The 22,386-nt window shown below is 36.9% G+C and overlaps 1 protein-coding gene across 1 annotated transcript in view; it reads right to left on the bottom strand.

The window, feature by feature from the left end:
• Slc30a9 (solute carrier family 30 member 9) overlaps nt 1–22,386 on the bottom strand; it is a 61,404-nt gene that overhangs the window by 5,912 nt on the left and 33,106 nt on the right. Inside the window, exons 10-17 of the mRNA XM_090343662.1 lie at nt 19,326–19,381; nt 15,146–15,281; nt 10,721–10,760; nt 9,494–9,565; nt 8,992–9,099; nt 8,082–8,247; nt 4,909–5,038; nt 4,417–4,530 (exon numbers count right to left, since the gene is read on the bottom strand). Coding sequence (XP_090199788.1) covers nt 4,417–4,530; nt 4,909–5,038; nt 8,082–8,247; nt 8,992–9,099; nt 9,494–9,565; nt 10,721–10,760; nt 15,146–15,281; nt 19,326–19,381 — 822 coding nt within the window. The remainder of the gene's footprint in view (nt 1–4,416; nt 4,531–4,908; nt 5,039–8,081; nt 8,248–8,991; nt 9,100–9,493; nt 9,566–10,720; nt 10,761–15,145; nt 15,282–19,325; nt 19,382–22,386) is intronic.

Below are 22,386 nucleotides of genomic sequence, written 5' to 3' on the forward strand. Positions count from 1 at the left end.
AGCTTGGCTTTGAATCATGATCCTCCAATCCTTAATAGCTAGGATTACAGATATTAGCCACTCTTTGGTACCCTGCTTTTCTAATTTTTTAAAATTGTATTTTACTGTCGGAGTATGCTTTTCTAATTTTTTTTTTTTTTTTTTTTTTGCCAGTCCTGGGCTTAGAGCTCAGGGTCTGAGCACTGTCCTTGGACTTTCTCAAGGCTAGAGCTCTACCACTTGAGCCTCAGCACCACTTCTGGCTTTTTTTTATTTATGTGGCACCAAGGAATCGAACCTGGGTCTTCGTGCATGCTAGGCAAGCACTCTACCACTAGGCCAAACTCCCAGCCCCCTGCTTTTCTAATTTTTAAAATAAAATTTTCAGAGAGAAATCTAATTAAATTTGTAAAATACATTTGCATAATGCAAAGTATACTATGTTTTTGTTGACTGAATTAAATATATTGGATTGATGTCCTTAAAATTTAATTTTCAAATATTGAAAGCTGTGGAACAGAAAAGTCAGAAGATTTAAAATGACAGTATGTGTAAAATAGCACTGTGAATCAAAAAACATGACAAGAACATAAAACAGGTCTTATGAAGGATAGAAATACTTGTGGTAGGGGAAGAGAATGAAAACCAAGAGGGTGAAAGGGTATGAATATGGCCAAAATCTTAGGTATATCTGGAGAAATGGAGCAATGAAACCTGCTGAGATTGGTTTGGAGAGAGCTGGGAGACACTAGGGAATGACAGAAGGGTGAGTGCAAGCAAGAAACATGCTTTGCACATGGAACATGTCAACTTAAACCACCGTAGTAAAACAAATTGGAACAAATTTTAAAAATTAAAAAAACCTCAATGTTTACTATCTAACAAGATATTATGACCACAGTTGAAACTTATTTTTGTTATATAGAAGATAAAAATCAGTAATTGATACACAGTTTTCACTGAGTTCTTCAATAAATACTTTTTGGATATACTATGTCTGATGCCCAGTAAATCGGACTATTATACCTGCCACAGAAAGTTTTCATTCCAACACTTACACAGAGATTAAAAACCAAATCGTATGACTTATTTGCAACGCTGTAGACTGAAATTAAGATGTGGTTAGGAAGATGTGAGCATGGAATCAAAACTATAGGGAAGGCCTTGAAAGCATTACTAGTAAAGAAGCTATGAATGTCACGGCAGTCTCCCACTGAACTGATTTCACAATGATATGAAAAAAATTGAAGTTACCAGATTAAAGATCTTCTAAATAATAAGGTGTTGCATAGTTTTGCATTTATTTGTTAATTTTCATTATGAATTACAAAAGGTTCTTTTTTTTTTTTGCTGTTTGTGGGGCTTAACCACTTGGCTTGAGCATTATCCCTGAGTTCTTCAGCTCAAGGCTAGTTCTCTACTCCTTGAGCCACAGCACCACTTCCAAAAATGGAAATTTTATGAACTGTAATATCAACATGAGCAAAATCATGTTATTTGAAGTACTTCTATTAATTGACGAGATGTCTTGTCTTAAAGAAAAAAAATCATAGAGTAGTTCCATTCTTCTGTCTCTTTAATTGTAACAAACAGGAATAATCAACATCTACTGAACAAAAATATACTGCTTTCACCAAAGTACATATGTTAAAGAATATCTGCAAGTTTTTATGCTTTGTAAATAAGCCACACTTAAGTCATTAAACAGCAATCAGACATTTAAGGCGATTTCATCATTCATATTTCAGTAGCATAAGTTGCAATAATAACTGGATATAAAAATAAACATTTAAGGGCCGGGAGTTTGGCCTAGTGGTTAAAGTACTTGCCTAGCATGCATGAAGACCCGGGTTCGATTCCTCGGTACCACATACATAGAAAAAAAGCCGGAAGTGGTGCTGGGGCTCAAGTGGTAGAGCTCTAGCCTTGAGAAAGTCCAAGGACAGTGCTCAGGCCCTGGGCTCAAGCCCAGGACTGGAAAATAAAATAAAATAAAATAAACATTTAAAATATTATTTATCAAAACAAATACCAGAAAATGGAAACATGGTTTTTTTTTTTTGGTTGTTTTTGTTAATAATGCTTATGATGGTGTTTCGTTTTGAGTTTTTTTCTTGTCTTTTTTGGGGGTGAAGGGGCACACAAAGGGAGGGTTAAAGGTGAACAAACACAGCCATGGTATTTATTCAGTTACACTCTGTGGAAATGATGGGAGGCAGAAACTGGGGGAACGCAAAGGAAGGTAACATTATCCAAAAAGAAATATATGCAATATCTGACTTATGAATTGATATCCCTCTGTATAACACCTTAATAATAACAATAAAATTATATATAAAAAAGAAGTAAAACTTGCCTGTTTTCTCATTTCCCTCTGCCAGCTTCCTACAAGATCCAGACCAAACTCCTGAGCTCACCCTTCCTCTAGCAGGCTTGTCGCCCACCATCCACTGTTTCTGTGTCTCCTTTTGTTCCTTCCTACTGCAGAACAAGCCAGCGGCTTGTGCCCTTACCCTTGGGCGGCTTTTTTTTTTCTTTTTTTTATTGTATTTAATAAAAGGGTAACATGATATTTGCCAGATAGAAGATGCATTAATTCAAATACATTGATACCCTTCCACATGTCTTGGTCCCATTACCCTTCCCCCCACCCCCTCTTGGTTCCCCCCCCCCCCTTCCCTGTCCAATTTCAAGTAACCAAATACAAATGTATCCAATATATCAGATAACAAAGTGAGATATTGTGTCAATATGAGATAACAAAGGATCAGCAAAAGAGATGAGATAACATAGCACATTAAGGACAGCAATCATTCATTATATGGCTTTTGTTTCAATATCCTAGAGGTCCATTCAATTAGCTTCATATTATATGGCCTTATGTATCAAGTTTTTGCTCTATTGCAAATCTCTGCTAGTAGAGCCCAAGGTTTCTACAGGTTATGATGAATGAGGGAAACCATTGAGCCTAAGTTCCAAGCAAACAGCCAAGGAGCAGGCAAGCAAAGTGGCTTCATCCTTCTGGGTGGCCTGTAACTTCACAAGCCACACATGAGGTGACTTGTGAAAGGTTTCCTACTGTCAAAGCTCTTTGAAATCACCCCAGCCCAGAGTGGTTTCTTCTTCAGTGAAAAAGAGTGAAACACCTCAAAACACAATGTAAAATGTCCACTCACACTTGCCTTTGACATGGATGTGGTCCATGCAGACCGAAACCATATTCATTTCATGATACGCACAGGCTTGTCTTTGTGTTGATTAGTCTCCAAGACTGATACAAACTTTTTAAAAATGCCAAGAAAAATCCATCTGATGGCTCTCAAAAGAGAAAATGGTATAGATAACCAGATAGCCTAGTGAAACCCAGCCAAAGATGCTTGAAAAAAGAACAGAGGAAGGAGGGCAGGAGTGGAGATTCAGTAGAGGAGGTGGATTTGTTCTATGTATCCCATGTGGAAGTGTGGAAATATCACAATGAAACCCTGTCATGTTGCAAATTCATGCTGATTCAGAAACAAAAAAAAGTTGACAGACGATTTTTAAAAATCAAAAAAAAAAAAGAAGTAAAATATAAAATAATGTCAAGTGGACTATATATGTATCACAATCTAGTTTTTGTAATTTTGGCTAGTGTCTAGGTGCCTTTACTTTATTTATACTTCGAAATATTTATTTAAAAATAAAAACCCTTAACTTGTTTAGAAAGTAAGCAGATAAACTGATAATTTAGCTGGCTGCTGGTAGTTAATGCCTGTAATCTTAGCTATTCAGGAGGCTGAGATTTAAGGATTGCAGTTTGAAAACAAGTCCAGGACTTTTTTTTTTTTTTTTTGTGGTTGGTCGTAGGGCTTAAACTCTGGACCTGGACGCTGTCCTGCCAGTGCTCTACCACTCCAGTCACAGCACTTCCAGTTTTCTGGTGGTTAATTGGATCTAACTGTTTCATGGCCTTTAGTGCCCAGGCTGGCTTTGAACCACAATCCTCAGATCTCAGCTTTCAGAATAGCTAGGATTACAGGCGTGAGCCACTGCACCCAGCTCTGTAAGACTCTTATGTCCACTAAACTACCAAAAACAAAACAAAAACCCTCCAGAATTGAGCTGTGGCTCAAGTGGTAGAGTGCTAGCCTTGAGCAAAAGAAGCTCAGAGACAGCCTGCCAAGCTCCAGGATGGGCATGGGTAAGCATGTGTGCACACACTTACACACTCACAAATGCACACCAAGTACAGAATTTAGAACTAGCAAGTTCAAATCATAGTTCCCAGACTTCACTGAGTAAATTATCTAACCTCTTTAGTCTTTTTTGGTGACTAAGGGAGTGCTGAGAGTATATGAGTATATATGTATGTGATAACATTTAGCACAGTGTCTAAAGAAAATTAAGCACTCAAAAAACAGTTGCCATTATCACTACATTATTATGAATATATCTTACTTTCAATTCCTTCTCAAGTCTATCCACTTCAGCTCCTAAAGTATCAATAATATTTTCTCCATGTTTAAGCATAAAGGTCTCTAGTTCTTCAGGAGTTTTCACTTCTTGAATTTCCTACAAAGAAAAATGAAAGCAGAAAAATAAAATAACGATTTGAAAAATCACAGTGACATGTTGACAATTTCTTCAAAAATTTAGGACATCATTAAGTTTAATGGAAAATAAAGAAATATTAGACCACGGGAGGGGGTGTGGGGGGGGGGGGGGAAACGGGTACCAAGACATGTGAAAGGGTATCAATGTATGTGAATTAATGCACCTTCTATCTGGCAAATATCATGTAACCTTTTTACTAATTACAATAAAAAAAAAAAAAAGAAATATTAGACCATTGGCAATGGAACTTGGGTTGCAGAATATTTGCATAGACTTTACAACTTGAGCACCCCTAGCCATTGGCTACAGAAGGAGATGGTAAATATATAAACTTACTTGTAGCAACTGGTCAAAATCTTGTTTTTCCAAATAGGATCTTGTAACAACTCGTCCATCAAAGTCAACTTCTGCCTTAAATCTTACTTTGCCTAATCCCATATCTGTGGCTTTTACATCGTGGATTGCCCTGCAAGCAATAACAATGCACATAAAATTATATGCACATGTACACACACACACACACACACACACACACACACACACACACCTCTAGGGTACAGGGTCTAAAATTCTTTCTTTTCTCCCCACCAGTGATGAATATGGTCTCTGATGGTGAAGCCATCACAGGTACCAGTAAGTGCCAAAGGTTCACTGTCTATTTAGATTTTTGTGTATAATGTCATATAAAAATGTAAATTTCCCAAATATGACAACGTATACCTATGAGTCATAAAGGCATATGCAGAAGAGATAGCAACTCAATTTCTTTTTTTTTTTTTTTTTTGGCCAGTCCTGGTGCATGAACTCAGGGTCTGAGCACTGTCCTTGGGCTTTCTCAAAGCTAGAGCTCTACCACTTGAGCCACAGCACTACTTCCAGCTTTTGTCTATGTATGTGGTACCGAGGAATCGAACCCGGGTCTTTGCACATGGTAGGCAACCAACCCTACTACTAGACCAAACTCCTGGACCAGCAATCTAAATTTCTACTGTAAAATGTTTCAAGTTTTCTCACAACCTTCCCCTTATATAGCTATTAATCAATTTTCTAACTACTATTCACCAAAATTTCTTGTTGTTAACAATAGTGTTCTTTAGAGTATAATCATTTTTTTTCCTTTCATGCTTAGGATTGAACCAGGGTTTCCTGCCTACCAGGTAAGTGCTCTGACAACAAGCGTATTCTAAAATATTCATGTAACTGTGAAAACACTCTTTTTTTTTTTTTTTTTTTTTTTTTTTGCCAGTCCTGGGCTTGAGCTCAGGGCCTGAGCCCTGTCCTTGGACTTTCTCAAGGCTAGAGCTCTACCACTTGAGCCTCAGCACCGCTTCCGGCTTTTTTCTATGTATATGGTACCGAGGAATCGAACCCAGGTCTCCATGCATGCTAGGCAAGCACTTTAACCACTAGGCCAAACTCCCGGCCCCAAAGAAAGAGATCTTTTTTTTTTGCCGGTCCTGGGCTTGAGCTCAGGGCCTGAGCACTGTCCTTGGACTTTCTCAAGGCTAGAGCTCTACCACTTTAGCCTCAGCACCACTTCCAGCTTTTTTTTGGTATGTATGTGGTACCAAGGAATCGAACCTGGGTCTTCACGCATGCTAGGCAAGCACTTTAACCACTAGGCCAAACTCCCAGCCTGTGAAAACACTCTTTCAGTGGAATTAATAATAACTAGCAGATAGGATAGATATGAAGAGTAATGAACTAACATACACAAAATGCTTAACATCATACCAACCATTAGGTAGATAGTTAATGAGGGCTTTTGTAATATATTACAAAGGATAAGATAGTGCCAAGGGAGAAAGAGTGATTTTCTCAAGGTAGTTCAGCTAGTACACAGACATCCTATCCCCACTCCCACCGTAGGTCTTCAGACATCCAAGCTTGGGAATCTTTTCTATTGCTCTGCTTCCCAGAAAGACAGATGCTCAAAAATACCTGTTTTTTGCCCCTATTCCTTAACCTTGAAGAATAAAATTTTCCCTACAAAACTGCTGAGAAATTCTTCTTTCCTATGAAGATTAATGTAATATTTTTCCTTAAAGGATATATAAGAAGAAATAATACAACACTGAATCATGAGAGAGTAGAGTTCTACTGGAAGAACAAGTTTAAGTGAGACTCCAAGCACAATTAAAATATTTGGCCCCTTGGAAGTGGCACTGTGGTTCAAAGTGGTTGACCACTAGCCTCGAGTGGAAGAAGCTCAGGATAGTGTTCAGACCTTGAGTTTAAGCCCCATGACTGACAAGACAGACAGACAGAGAGAGAAAGAGAGAGAGAGACAGAGAGACAGAGACAGAGAGACAGAGGGGGGGGAGAAAGAGAGAAGAGGGGGAAGGGGAGAGAAGAAAGAAAGAAAAAAAGAAAGAAAATAAATTATTTGTTCCATGGTTGGATGCAGGTAATACTAATTACTCAGCTAAGATCCAAGGATCACAGTTCAAAGCCAACCTGGAGAAGAAAAAATCTCTGAGACAGTTATTACCAGTTAACCACCAAAAAGCAAGAAGTAGGGTGTGGCTCAAGTGGTAGAGTTAAGCAAAAAATGGCAAAGCAAGGGCATAAGACCCTGACTTCAAGCCTCAGTATTGGGTGTAAGCATGTGCACACGTGTACACTCACACACACACACACACATGGTAAATTTTTTGTACATCAAAAAATTAGGTAAATTAGGTTAGGTGCCAGTGGCTCACTCATGTAAACCTAGCTATTCAGGAGGCTGACATCTGAGAATCACAGTTTGAAGCTAAACTGGGCAGGAAAGTCTGTGAGACTCTTACCTCAAATTAACCACACAAAAGCCAGAAGTGGAACTGTGGCTCAAGTGGTAGAGTGCTATTTTTGAACAAAAAAACCTCAAGGACAAGGACAGGAGTATGCCCTAATGGTAGAGTGCTCACCTAGCATGCCCAAAGCCCTGGGTTCAATTCTTTGGTATCATGTATGCAAAAAAAAAAAAAAGCTGGAAGTGATACTGTGGCTCAAGTGGCAGAGCACTAGCCTTGAGAAAGCTCAAGGACAGTGCCCAAGCCCTGAATTCATGCCCCAGGACTTGCAAAAAAGAAAACACAAAACAAAAGCCTAGGGACAGACCAAGGTGCTGAATTCAAGCCTCAGAATTGGTGCACACACGTGTTCACACACACCAAACAAAATATGTAAAATGCATTCATTCTGCAATAAGTTCTTCACAAATAAATATTCTTTTATGTTTTACTTATTCCCAATTATGATAAAAATCGAGGGGAAATAGACTCAATATTAAACGATTAAATAGCCAACCATATTATCAACTTCTGCCTCAGTATAGCATCTGGCTATGTGTTAGAAAGGTTATACAAAATTTAAAAGGAACCTAATAAGGAGTTCCTAAATTTGCTTACTTTCTTTCAAGATAAGAATTCTGAAACATAATAGAGTTTCAATGGCTAGAATCCAAATTTCAACTGTTTTTGTAATCCTGAGAGCATCACTGCTCTCGGGTCAGAATGAAAGCTGACCTTACTGATGGGTCATTCTCCAGGAATTCAGTAAGTCGCTGCACTTGTTCTGGTTGGATGGATCTTCCCAAAAGTGCTTCAGTGTTAGAGTAGATGAGGAATGCTGAGACTGCGCCTAATAAGGTACCCACACCCAAAGAACCTAGACTGTCATACAGTGGATTGCCTAAATAAAGCACACAGGGAATCAGTGAATTAACATTTTTTAGTATTTCAATGAGTTGTAGAAAACAATCAGAACTTGAACTTCAGAAAACAAGAGAGTGGAAGTATATTCCCAACTCATTTATTTTCTTTAATATATGGAGATACATACAATTTGCTTTACATTATATAAGTTTGTAATACAACTTAAAATTCTTCTGATTGATACACAGATAAAGATTAGAGCATTTTCGGATTAGATAGATCATATACATATTAATAATAGAAAAATCTATTTCTTTCAGACATATCACTATAACACTGTCTGTATTATACTTCATTTTTTTCTTTTCTGTTTTAGAGGGAAGTGATGGGTCTTTTGTGAAACAAGGTTTCACTATAGAAGTTCAATTAAAGTTTACAAGTTCTCTCATATTATCTTAATAAACATATGAAGTCACTAGGATAAATACAGTCTATACTAGTAGAGGTAAGGACTAAAAGTTCAGAATTTCAAGCTTTAAGTCATAGGAAGAGAGGTTTCGATAGAGTATTACAGAACTACTTTACTAATACCTTTATTTGTAAGTCTAGATAAATTTCTAATTCAGAGTAATAATTAGAAATATTCTGAATTAGAAATTCAGAGAATATTAATTTCAAATAAATTAATAGTTAAGTTTATTCAACAACCAAAAGCAAAAAGTCTAACTACTGGAGAACTAATAGGTACAAACAAATCACCTGTAGATTAAGAAATAACTACCTGTTACAGATGTAAGGCCCATGCAAGAAGCTGCTATTACCACTCCCAACACTGCTGCAGTATCTTCCAATAACACAACATTTGTACTAGGATCTCGACTCTCCATTACTGAGTTATTGGGGAAGAGAGAAAAAAAAATTCTGAAAACATGATGCTACCAGAAGATATTTTAATAAACATGTAAAATCAAACTGTTAAGACAAAAATGAAACAGATCCTAATATTTAACCCTCTTTGATATAATTTTTAATCAAATATCAACAATAACTGATATAGTTTACATAAGACTGATGTAGTTTACATAAGACAAAGCCAAATATAAGCTAGCCATAAGCCCAAATGCATTACATTTCTCTTTTTAAAGGGGCTTATTTATTAGATCCTTATGGGGAAGACTACGAGATATACTTGACTCTCGTCTCTTAGTAAAACAAAGCTATGGCAATACAACATTTCAAGCAAATAAGAAGGAGCATTAATATGTGGCTGCTAAAATACATACCATACTTATAAAATGACAGTCCTTTGGCCCGAGCACTCCTACGGAGTTCATTTACTGCAACAAGAAGTGTTGCTGAAAGAGAAACATTGTATCAGCAAGGGAAAATTTTCATGTATCCTATCCAAACATTAAAAGTAGCCTGTCAAAATGTGAATAACTAAATAAATGTACCAGGGTTGGTATAAAGAAAAGTTCTATATTAATTGCTAATATTAAAACTCTAGTCATTAAATAAAATGAGTAAGTCACATACTAAGCAGCCACTCTACGGCAGGCACCTCCTAAACCCAAACATTTTGACTTTCCTAACCTGTTGATGCAGGCAGGATTACCACCACCATTTTAGTTTATCAGAGATGAAGGACTCAGGCTGGGAGTGTGGCCTAGTTGTAGAGTGCTTGCCTAGCATGCATGAAGACCTGAGTTCGATTCCAGTACCACACACAGAAAAAGCTGGAAGTGGTGCTATAGCTTAAGTGGTAGAGCTCTAACCTTGAGAAAGCCCAAGGACAGTGCTCAGGCCCTGACTTCAAGCCCCAGGACTGGCAAAAAAAAAAAAAAAAAAGAATGAAAAGATGAAGGACTCCATCAATATACACAATTATAATCTATCAATTTAAAAATTGTACTAAAACTTTTAAAGTAATGTTTCAGAGTTCAAAGACTATATGCAACAATGAATAAAGCAGTTTCATATCAGCATTTTCGACATAGTATTGCTATAACTATACATTTCAGAAACTCTGAAAAAGTCTTAATGCAAACAGAACTAGCCTTCTTTTGAAAACCAGATTTTTAAAAACTCAGTATGGTTATGCTTTGTATTTCTAGTGTTTGTAGTATTATGATACTCAAGATCAATATGCCTTTTCTCTTGTCCTTATCTGTCATAGCATATTATACAAAGCCTCTCCTCCCTAAACATAAAGCCTCTCCTGTACTACCTTTTTTTTTTCTGCCTTTCCTTTTCTTTTCTTTTTTGAGGCAGGGGTGGGGAAAGGAGGGAAGAATTGTTGAGTCTTACTATGTAGCTTACACTAGCTCCAAATTCACAATGCTCCCACTGCTACTTCCTGAGTGCTAGAATTACAGGCATGCATCACCTTTAAGTGTCCAGCGGCTTCACAGTTTTGTTTCTTCAACAGAAGTTAGCAAACTATAATTAATGGATAGCTGAATATATGGCACTAAATTGAGAATGAAGAGAGACTATGTAATAGTACATACCTCCTTCAGATACCAATGACCCTGCTAATATACAATAAGCCTAGAAAATAAACATCAAAACAAAGCATGAGAAAAGTATTTTCCCAAAGAATCATAACTTCTTATACATGGGTTATTAATATCTAAGAAAGAAACATAAATCTAAATTCAAATCCTAGATAGTACGGATTAATTGAAAAATGCTCAAATGAAGACAATGAGGTATGAACAGAAGAAGCACTTGGAATCTGTGGCTACGGCCACTTGAGCAGTAAAGATGCACACCTATACTCAAGTAGCTTGAGTCTTGTGTGGATTTTCAGTAACAAGAGAATCCAGATTCAGAAAGTATCACTACTTTCTTTCATTTCCAAGACACTTAAATTAGACAAAAATGGTAAATGAGCTGAGTGCAGTAGCTCACACCTATAATCCTAGTTACTCAGGAGGCTAAGATCTGAAGATCAGGGTTCAAAGCCGGCCTGGGCACTAAAGTTCATGAGATTTTTATCTCCAATTAATCACCAGAAAAATGGAAGTGGCTCTGTGGCTCAAGGGGCAAGGCAGTAGCCTTGAGCTGAAGAGCTCAGGGACAGCGCCCAGGCCCAGAGTTCAAGTCCCACAATGGACAAAAAAAAAGCAAATGAAACCTTAGTCAAACGGATATACAAAGATGTCCTGAAGGTAGGTCTTTAATTCCAAATCCTCTTGTTTTAACTTCCTGATGCTGGGACTACAGTTGTAATTCTAGGCCATTTCTTAAAAGTTAGAGAAATTCACACAAACATCTATAAAGTTTTCAGTACATATTTTGCTTCCCGAAGCAAGAGATTCAAAATTTTTTGATATGACTGAATATACAGAAATGACAGAAGAGGGACAGCTAGAATACGAGCTTTTCACTCTCGGTTCTAGGCTATATACGTGTAATCTTTCTCCTAATTAACCTGAAATGTAATTATTTAACATAGCAGCTAAATGTCTCAATAACTCTTTTAATTCTCCCACAGTCTTTTTTTATTTAAGACACACTAATCACTGAATAAATTCCAAAGTAATATCTTATAAACATAAATTAGTTTACAGTATGTTGAACCTATTATTTATTTAACAAAGGGAAAAGTCTAATGGAACTCTATTTCCAAAGACCCAAGAGCTGGTTAGTTTTAAAAATTGTACATGATTAAAATTTTAACTAATGGGCTGGGAGCATGGCCTAGTGGTGGAATGCTTGCCCAGCATGCACAAGGTTCTAGGTATGATTCCTCAGTACAATATACACAGAAAAAAGTTGGAAGTGGTGCTGCGATTCAAGGTTAGAATGCTAGCATTAGAAAGCACAAGGATAGTGCCCAGGCACTATCTAATCTAATTCCAGGGACTATTCTGTCCCTCTAATGTGATATAAAAATTAGATGAGTGTTAGGGGGTACAGAGTTTGGCCTAGTGGCAGAGTGCTTGCCTAGCATGCACAAAGACCTGGGTTCAATTCCTCAGTACCACATACATAGGAACGCCAGAAGTAGGGCTTTGGCTCAAGTGTCAGAGTGCTAGCCTTGAGAGAAAAGCCCACAGACAGTGTTCATGTCCTAAGTTCAAGCACCAGGACTGGCAAAAAAAAAAAAAAAAAAAGGAATCTTAAGATTGCCAGACACAGTGGCTCATATCTGTAATTCTAACTACTCAGGAGGTTGAGATCTGAGGATCATGGTTCAAAACTAGTCCTGGCCCTAAAGTCTTTTCCAGTTAACCACCAGAAAACCAGAAGTGGCTCTGTGGCTCAAGGGGTAGGGTGGTAGCGCTGAGCTGAAGAGCTCAGGGACAGTGCCCAGGCCCAGAATTCAAGTCTCATGACCAGCAACAACAATAACAAAAAAATAGAAGTGTTAGAACTATAAAGGAGCTAAACCTTTTCAGAATAGAGGGAATAGTTTGTTTTAATTATATGAAATATATAGCATGAAACTGGCCAATAAAAACTATACGAGCTGGGCACTGGTGGCTCACGCCTATAATCGTAGCTACTCAGGAGGATGAGATTTGAGGATCACAATTCAAAGCCATCCTGGGCACAAAAGTGAGACTCTTTTTTTTTTTTGCCAGTCGTGGAGACTGAACTCAGGGCCTGAGCACTGTCCTTGGACTTTCTCAATCCTAGAGCTATACCACTTGAGCCGCAGCACCACGTCCAGCTTTTTTCTATAGATGTGGTACTGAGGAGTTGAACCTGGGTCTTCCTGCATGCTAAGCAAGCACTCTACCACTAGGTCAAACTCCTGGTTCCATGAAAGTGAGACTCTTATCTCCAGTTAATCACCAGAAAACTGGAAGTGGCTTTGGGCTCAAGTGGTAGAGCATCAGCCTTGAACCGAAGAGCTCAGGGACAGCACCCAGGTCCAGAGTTCAAGCCATGCAACCAATGAAACAAAGCAACAAGTACAACAGCAACAAAAATTAAACCAAGAGTTGTGTAGCATGCCTTAAATTCCCAGCAGTTGAGAGGCTGAGAGAAGACATGAGTTCAAGATGAGCCCGGACTATATAATGAGACCTTGTCTCAACAGAATAAAAGACAGAAGTAAAATCCAGGTGTAACCTGGATGTGCTGGGTGTAACCCCAGTACTCCAGAGGCTGAGGCAAGAGTGTTTTGAGTAGAGTCTGGTCTATACAGTGAGACTTGTCTCAAAAATAAACAACAAAAAAGAAACCTAGTAGGCTTGATATTATATATAATTACAATGAACAGGATGCTAAAATTAAATTCTTTTCTGGGAATCAAAATTTCAAAAAAAACTATCTCTACATTCTAAAATGATGTGTTATTGTGGGTTTTCAATGAAGATGGCCCCAGCCTGGCAACTATGTCTTGACCAAGCCCTAGCACTACATCCACGAGAACATTTAAGATGAGGAGATATCAAGGTAGCCTAAAGCAAACATTTCTTTGATGGACCCTGTCAAAACTGCTCAGAAATAGAGTCTGGCACACAAGTGACAGATAAACCGGCAGGAAATGCCACTGATTCTGTGTCCATAGAGTAGATGATTGTGTTTGGGGATACAAAGTACAGACATAGAATCTTTAATAGAAACTTTTTTGGAAAGAAACCAACTGTCCAAAAAAAACATTCTTGCCAAATACAGGGCAATTTCATATGTCTGAGATATAGAGGCTGACAGGAGCTATTGTAAACTATTTGTGCTTGTCAAAGGAACTAGTCAGAACAGTTAAGCAGTATAATCTCCAAGAAGTACTCATGAAAGGAAGACAACTTCTAATATCTGCAAAGGCCAGAGGAAACCAATGCAAAAATAACACTATCAATTAGTACTTTTTTCTCTACTATCCAAACCATAGACACTGCCCACAAAGGTAGAAAATTAGAAGTTGTAGATAGAACAAAACAGAAAAATGACCATTCTCAGCCAGGTGCCACTGGCTCACATCTGTAAACTTAGCTACTCAAGAGGCTGAGATCTGAGAATCACAGTTCAAAGCCAGCCCAGGCACAAAAGTCCATGAGACTCTTATCTCCAATTAACCACCAGAAAACTGAAAGTGGGGCTGTGGCTCAAAGTGGTAGAAAGCTAGCCTTGAGCTGAAGAGCTAAAGAACACCCAGGCCTAGAGTTCAAGGCCTACTACCAATAAAAACAACAATAACAACAAACTACAGGAAACTAGACCAAGAGCGTGTGCATGTCTTAAAGTCCCAGTATTTGAGAGGCTGAGAGAAGACAGTGAATTCAAACAAAAAATGATCATTCTCCTCTTTTCCATTCCCCCAGTGCAAGGTTCCTATATAAAGGTGGGCTCAGATGAGAGAAGCTTTCACTTTAAATGTGGTTCCAACCTAGACTAGTAACATGGGACTGGATACTGTACTTACTGAAATGAGATGACTTTGGGAAATTAAAATTGAACAGATATCTTTTTTCCCCCACCGGTCCTGGGGATAGAACTCTGGGTCTGGGCACTGTCCTTAAACTCCTTTTGCTCAAGGGCGGTGCTCTACCACCTAAGTCACAGGTCCACTCTGTCTTGTTCCATGATTATCTGGAGCTAAGAGTCTCATGGATTTTCCTGCCCAGGATGGTTTCCAACTGTGATCCTCAGATCTCACCCTTCTGAGTCGCTAGGATTACAGGCATGAGCCATTGGCACCTGGCACAGAAGTCCTTCTGTTCTTCAATGGTAACTGAAGAAATTCCTAAGACTGTGCAACATTTGAATCAAGTAGGCTGTGTTTTAGAAATGTACTTAGAGAGATTTTCCTATATCACTGAATCAATCAAGAGATTGTGTCCAGTTATGCTCTAAAAAGAATAATTACAAATATACAACTCTATATTACAGTCAGGAAGGCATATTTCTCATGTTCTCTAGAACCAATATTGGATACAATTATTGTCAAAATTAAGGAGAAAAGAAAACAAGAGGATTACCCATAGAAGCGATTCCATTGGCTGAGGGTGAAGCAGTCCCATTACTCCATGGTACCACGACAGTCCTGCACCCATCATGAAAATCCCAACACCACTAATTAGTGAGGCAATGTAACGCATATTTGAAAATCCGTACCTGAAAAATTAAAAGATAACAGTTTATACAATAAAATGGTTACTTTCAAAAGATGCTTAATAGGTCTATAGAAAAGAAACAAGATTCTGAGGCTATGAAGACAGGTTTATATTTAAATAAAATGTAAATGCCAAGTTCACATGTAATCAGAAAAGCAAAGTTAAAAAAAAAAAAACCTGTAAGATATATTTAAGAAAACTAAAAACTAAACCAAATATTTAATTCAAGTATTTTCCACTGCCTTTCATGAATAGCTTAATTTGATTTAGTAACACTATTTTTCTATTATGTTCCACATATATTGGTAAAATTAATCTTTTAAAAAACTACATTAAGATGTTTAATGAACGGGTAAAATTTAAATTGCCTCTTACTGAAGCTCCTAATTGAGTATTTTGGTCTTGTGGTGCAGCTTGTCTATGATTTATACTACCTAGGATTTGGTTCTCAACAGTAAACAGTTAAGTACAGATAAGTTATTGTTGGTTCAGAATAATTTAGCAAATAGCAACTGCCAATTACTAAAACTTTCTTGGATATTTTAATGGCCAAAACAAAATCTCAACAATTTTTCTTAAGCCCCTTTGGTCAAAATAATATATTCTTAAGTACACATATAGTATCATTAATGCAATTAAAAAATTAAGAAAAAAAGAATCATCCATTCATAAGCACAATTCCTGTAAAATTTATTCCAAACCCCAAATATTATTTGTGTCTTGTTTGAAACAAATCAAACAAGAATTTTACTCTTAACTACTTTTTAGATTCTTTCTTTTTTTTTTTGGTTGGTCATGGGGCTTGGACTCTGGGCCTGGGCACTGTTACTGAGCTCTTCAGTTCAAAGCTACCACCCTCTCCCAGGGCCTGGGCATTGTCCCTGGTCTCTTCAGCTCAAGGCTATACCCCTACCTGGAGAGCCACAGCACCACTTCCAGTTTTCTAGTGGGTAAGTGAAGATAAGACTCTCAAGGTCTATAGCCCCGGCTGACTTTGAATCAAGATCTTCAGATCTCAGCCTCCTGAGTAGCTAGGATTACAGGTATGAGACACTGTGCCCGGCTTTTTAGACTCTTTTATTTATTTTTAACAAAGATGTAGCCTTGTCACAGTTTTTATATATGTTTTATATATGTTTTACCAGTTTAACTTAAAAAATTATTTTTCTCAACAGTTTCCCTAACGTATTGGACATACATTTAAGCTAAAGTAAATTGCTATTTAAATTATAATGTATTATCATTTTAGTGTTTTCAAAGTATTTTTTGGTTATTGACAAAATTTTAGATCATTACTGTCAAATTTCTGTCTCTAGCTATATGCGTCTATTTATATTTAATTAAAAATAAATGTAGGGACTGGGAGTGTGGCCTAGTGGTAGAGAGCTTGCCAAGTAAGCATGAAGTCCTAGATTTGATTACTCCTTACCACATACACAGAGAAAGCTGGAAGTAGTGCTATGGCAGAGCACTAGCCTTGAGGAAAGCCCAAGGACGAGCTCAGGCCCTAAGTTCAATCTCTAGGACTGGCACACAGACACACACACAAAAAGTAAGTGTAGTCTAAAGTTTATTCAGTCACAACAGCCACATGTCCAATGTTTAGCTGATTAACTTCAAAGAGAAAAATACTTCCACTTTGCAGGAAATTATATTGAGCAAAACTAGACTATTGGAGGAAAAAAACACAAGAAATCATTACAACTGTTAACAAAAATTTTACCCTCTTATTTTAAATCTTTGGTATATAAAATTAATTAGGGGGCTGGGAGTTTGGACTAATGCTAGAGGGCTTGCCTAGCATGCATGAAGACCTGGGTTCAATTCTTCGGTACCACATACATAGAAAAAGTTGAGAGTGGTGCTGTGGCTCAAACAGTAGAGCTCTAGCCTTGAGAAAGCCCAAGGACAGTGCTCAGATCCTGAGTTCAAGCCCCAGTCTGGCAAAAAAAAAAAAAAAAAAAAAAAGCCTTAAAATTAGGTAAATTAGAAAATTAACAGTTCTCTATACTATCTTCTTGATAATTACAGGACCCTGAAAGGATGCTACTACTTACAACAGGAGTGCTCTGCTTCCAAGTTAGGAAAGGTATTTAGAAAGCATTAAGATAGATACCTTCACAGAGATAAAAATCTTTTTTAGCCTTAAGGTTGGCCAAATTCTATTAGTGAAGCTAATTAAAATAATAATAATATATGTAGAATTCAGACATTTTTAGATGATTGTAACAGAAAAGTAAGTTATCTGTATCAGATAATTGGTATGATTTAAAATACTGTTGTTAGGATTCAAGTCTCAGGCTTGGTAGTTAGGTGCTCTACCACTGAACCATGCTGTTAGTCCATTTTTGTACTGGTTTGTGTTTCCTTTTGTTTAGTTTATTAATTTATTTTATTATAGAGATGATGTAAAGGGATTATAATTACACGAGTCAAGTAATGAGAACAATGTCTTCTATTCCCTCATTCTCTCCAGTCCCTCCCTTTCATCTCCACCCATCAGCTGCAGAATTGACTTTCAGCAGTGTTCAGTGAGCTCCACTGCTATACTTTTTAACCCTTTTCCCCTTGAGTTCTGTACCACAAGTCTTCCAAAGATACATATTCAAATTTACCAGATATAAGGCAAAAAAAAAAAAACCAATCATCAATAAAAAAGAAAAAAAGAGTTCTCCTGTTTCCATCCTAGGGTTAATTTCATATGGATATTATTTTATACAACTATGAAGAGATACTTAGGCATTTTATCCTTGTGTTTCTCTCCTAAGAGTATCTCTTTTTGGTCTCACCATGTGTGAGTGTCTAAAATCCTATATAATGTATCAAACCCCAGTGCACTTTAGACCTAATTTCTGCAAATCAGGGAGAACATGTGCCATTTGTCTCTCTGAGCTTGGATTACCCCAATATGATTTGTTCGGGTTCCATCCATTTCCCTGAAAATGACTTTTTTCTTGTTTTTGGTTGGTTGTAGCACTTGAACTCAGGACCTAGGAGCTGTCCCAGGACTTCTCTGTGTTCAAGACTAGTGCTCTACCACTTGAGCTACAGTACCACCTCTGGTTTTGGAGTGGTTAATTGGAGATAAGAGTCTCATAGGAACTTTCCTGCCCAGGAGGGCCTCAAACTACAATCCTCAGATCTTAGCCTCCTGAGTAGCTATGATTATAGGTGTGAGCCACAGGTGCCTGGCAAATGATAGTACTTTATTCTTTCTAATGGTTGTATAAAATTCCATTGTAAATAAGTATCACGCATCTCAGCAATGAACATGAGTGTGAAGGTATCCTTATCATATCCATGTTTATGATGTTCAGAAGTACTAGTTATTTTTGAAACAAGGTCTCACTTCCTACCCAGGAACATGCTTGGACCATGGTCTACTCATTGTAGTTTTCCCATTATAGCTGCAATGACAGGTACCCACCACTATGTTCAGTTTCTACTATTGAGATGCCTAGCTTTTTCTGTTGAGATAAAGTCTCACACGCTTTTCTGACCAAGGTGGCATGAAACTGATTCTCCTGTTTTCAGCCTCCCATGTAGTTAGTTAGGACTATAAGTGGGAGCCATTGGTGCCACAATCAAAATAATGTATCCAAAAAGTATACTCATTTTACAATTCACTAATTAATAATTTACTACTTTTGAGTTATAACAAAATAGTTCTCAAACATAATAAAAGTATTAAATAAGCATGTGTTAAAGGCTATCATCAAAAGTTTAGATTGAATAGCCTATCAGAATAGATCTGAAATATATATTTCCTCGGACCAATATAAGAGAGAACTCAGATCAAAATATATGCTTTGTTACTAATCATTGTATGTGTTAACATAAAAATAATGTAAACTCCCTTTCCAAATGGTACCTTTAATTTACTTTGACACAAAGGTGAATCCTGCACGTTAGATACTACAGGGAAGAAAAGGAACACATTTTTTCACACATTGTGGAGGTAGAAACTGCAGGATATTTCTAAAATTTGGTTGTTTTTATTTCAATGACAAAACAAATAAAAACAAAATAAAGACAATATCCTTACGGATGAGTAGGATCTGGTGTTTGAATAGACTTACTGATGCCCAATGCTAGTAAACCCTATGGAGAAGAAAAAATAAACATTAGTAATATAAGAATATAAAATTAAAGCAGTTTAGTGGGTGCATGATAACAATAACAAATACTTAACATACCCATGTTCAATGGTCCAAAAATTCTGGTTTCCAGTATAAAAATGAACCCAAGAGAGTTCAAACAACATGGTATTTTTGTAAAGATGAAAACCATAAAGCAATCTAAAAATACATCAGTTGAAAAAAAAAACAAAGCCAATTTAAAAAACCATCAATTACATACATAGCATTTTAGTGACAAAAGTTTATAGATTATCAGTAAATGAAACACAAGGAAAAAGCAAGTTAAGACAGTATGTATAGTATATATATATACATATATATATATAAAACAACTTATGTTTTATAGTTTCTGTAATGTACCTATAATACAAAGAACAGGAAAAAGTCTGAAGGAATAAACTTTTTAACTGAATTTGTAACTTACAGGAGAAAGATCTAATTAGGGTCGCCTATAATAATATATATAATATTATAATGTTTTTTTCATATTTTCTTTTTTTAATATATTTTTATTGTAATTAATAGAAGGGTTACATGGTATTTGCCAGATAGATGGTGCATTAATTCCCATACATTGGTACCCTTTCACATGTCTTGGTCCTCATTTCCCTCCCCCCCCATCCCTAATCTTGTTTTCCCCCCTTCCCTATCCAATTTCAAATAACCAAATACAATAACACACTGTACAAACAAAAATGAGAAAAAGTCTAAAACTATGTATTATTTGTAGATACATTTAGTAAAACTACAAAAACATGTTCACGAAGAACATATGGCAATGTATAGAACAATTTGGAAGGGAAGAAATAAAAATGAAAAAATTGTAACTAAGCTTGTCTTTCTTGGCTGGGGTGGGGAGGGGTGGTGGTAAATAGAGCTCCAGTTTCTTGAGTGCTGCCTATTAGTCCCAAGATCTAGGCTTGTTCCCTAGCATGCTCTCCTTCTGCCAAAACAAAACCCAAATCAAAACCAAAAACTTTCTTTTTTGGAAAAAAAAAACCCTCTAAACTGACCAAAAAAGTCTCTAAAATAAATATAGCAAATTGCTGCTGAGCACTGGTGGCTCATGCCTGTAATCCTAACTACTCAGCAGGCTGAGATCTGAGGCTCGCTGTTCAAAGCCAGCCCGGGGAACTAAAGACTGTAAGGCTCTTTTTTTCCTCTTTTTTGTCAGTCGTGGAGCTTGAAAACTAGGCCTGGGCACTGGTCCCTGGCCAGATCAAGGCTAGCACTCTACCATTTGAGCCACAGCACCACTTCTGGTTCTCTGGTGGTTAATTGGAGATAAGTCTCATGGACTCTCGTGCCTAGGCTGGCTTTGAACCACAATCCTCAAATCTCAGCCTCTTGAGTAGGACTACAGGTATAAGCTACCAGCGTCCAGCTGACAAACCATTACTTACAACAATTTGGGTTTTTTTCATATTCATATTTTGGGCCAAGGGAGATTAAAATAGATTTTAATTTAAAAAAAATTTTCATTTGCAAATTCAAGCACTAAGTAGTTCAAGTCACTAATCTAATATAAACACATTTTAAGCCATAGCATATCTTTTTTACATCTTTATCCAAACAATTTAATTCATTAACTAAGTTATTAAGTACATATATGTATGCATCATAACAAATATGCAAATTTTAACTTAATGTAAGAATTTTTTCCACAAAAGCTTATAATCAAATAAGTAACTGAAGTTTTAAAAACTCAAAACATTTAAAAAAATTTTATTTTATTGTTGGGGTGATGTACAGAGGGGTTACAGTTACATTCCTCAGGTAGTATATACATTACTTCATGAACATTGTTACCCTTTCCCATAAACTTAAAACATTTTAAAGACATAAAAGTTTGCTTTACACATTGGGTGATTCTGTTACAGGTGATCTGATGACTATACACAGAAAAAGACTAGACTCTAAGCTCCTTCTTATATCAAAGACAATCTTTCAGTAACATGAGAGCTTCTTGTGATAGAACTCTGAATCTGAGTATGATAACCAGTCTCTACATGTGATAAAAATTGTAGAGGACACATATGAAGAGCATGTACAAGTGGTGAATCCAAATAAATGAGTAGAAACTGTGATATCACTGTGAATTTTATACTCACAGTTCACAATTGAATATAAAATTATCTGCATTATTTTTTAAAATCACAAATCTTGCAAACTCAAAATGATAGCCATATCTGTATCAATTAACTGTTCTGATATACCTGGATACTTTTCTCACTTTTCACTCGTTTTTTGGCCACGTGATTTTGGTTGCTTTGTCATGCTAACAATAGTGTGGTATTTTCTGGGAAAAATAAAGACAATTCAATCCTTAAAAAGAAAAAAAAAGTTTGCTTTAAACTATGACCATAATCCAGTTCTGGTGACTCAAGCCTCTAGTTCTAGATACTTTCAGGAGGCTGACTCCTGGAGGATTGAGTTCAAAGCAGACAGGACATAAAGTCTGAGGGATTCCATCTCCAAAACAACCAACAAGATCTGGGCTGGAGGTATGGCATGAGTACTAGCGAGCCATCCAACAAAGCAAGCCAAGTAAGCTTGAGGCTGTGTTCAAACTCCAGAACCACAACAAAAAATATATAGCATTTGTGTGTGTGATGGATATGCACACAACAATGATCATATTCCTATGTACAGCTGTCTCTCAGTATCACTGGGGGGTTAGTTCTACAACCACCTGAAGACTTTAAAATTCTTGGCTGTTCAAATACTTTGTATAAAATAGTACAGTAGTTGCACCCAACCTACAAACATACAAATACTTAAAATGATCTCTTTCCATGCAATGAAAATACAATGTACATGCTATACATATAATTGTTAAACTGTTTTGCTGACAGAATGACAAGGAAAAAATATGTACATTTTCAGTACAACAATGTGTTTCTGAGTATTTGGAACCCACCATAGGTTCAATGCAGCGATGTGGGTCAAGGATGCACAGCCTATATA

The sequence above is a fragment of the Megascapheus bottae genome, chromosome 13 (genome assembly GCF_031878675.1).
Source record: "Megascapheus bottae isolate mThoBot1 chromosome 13, mThoBot2.hap1, whole genome shotgun sequence".
Taxonomy (NCBI): Eukaryota; Metazoa; Chordata; class Mammalia; order Rodentia; family Geomyidae; genus Megascapheus; species Megascapheus bottae.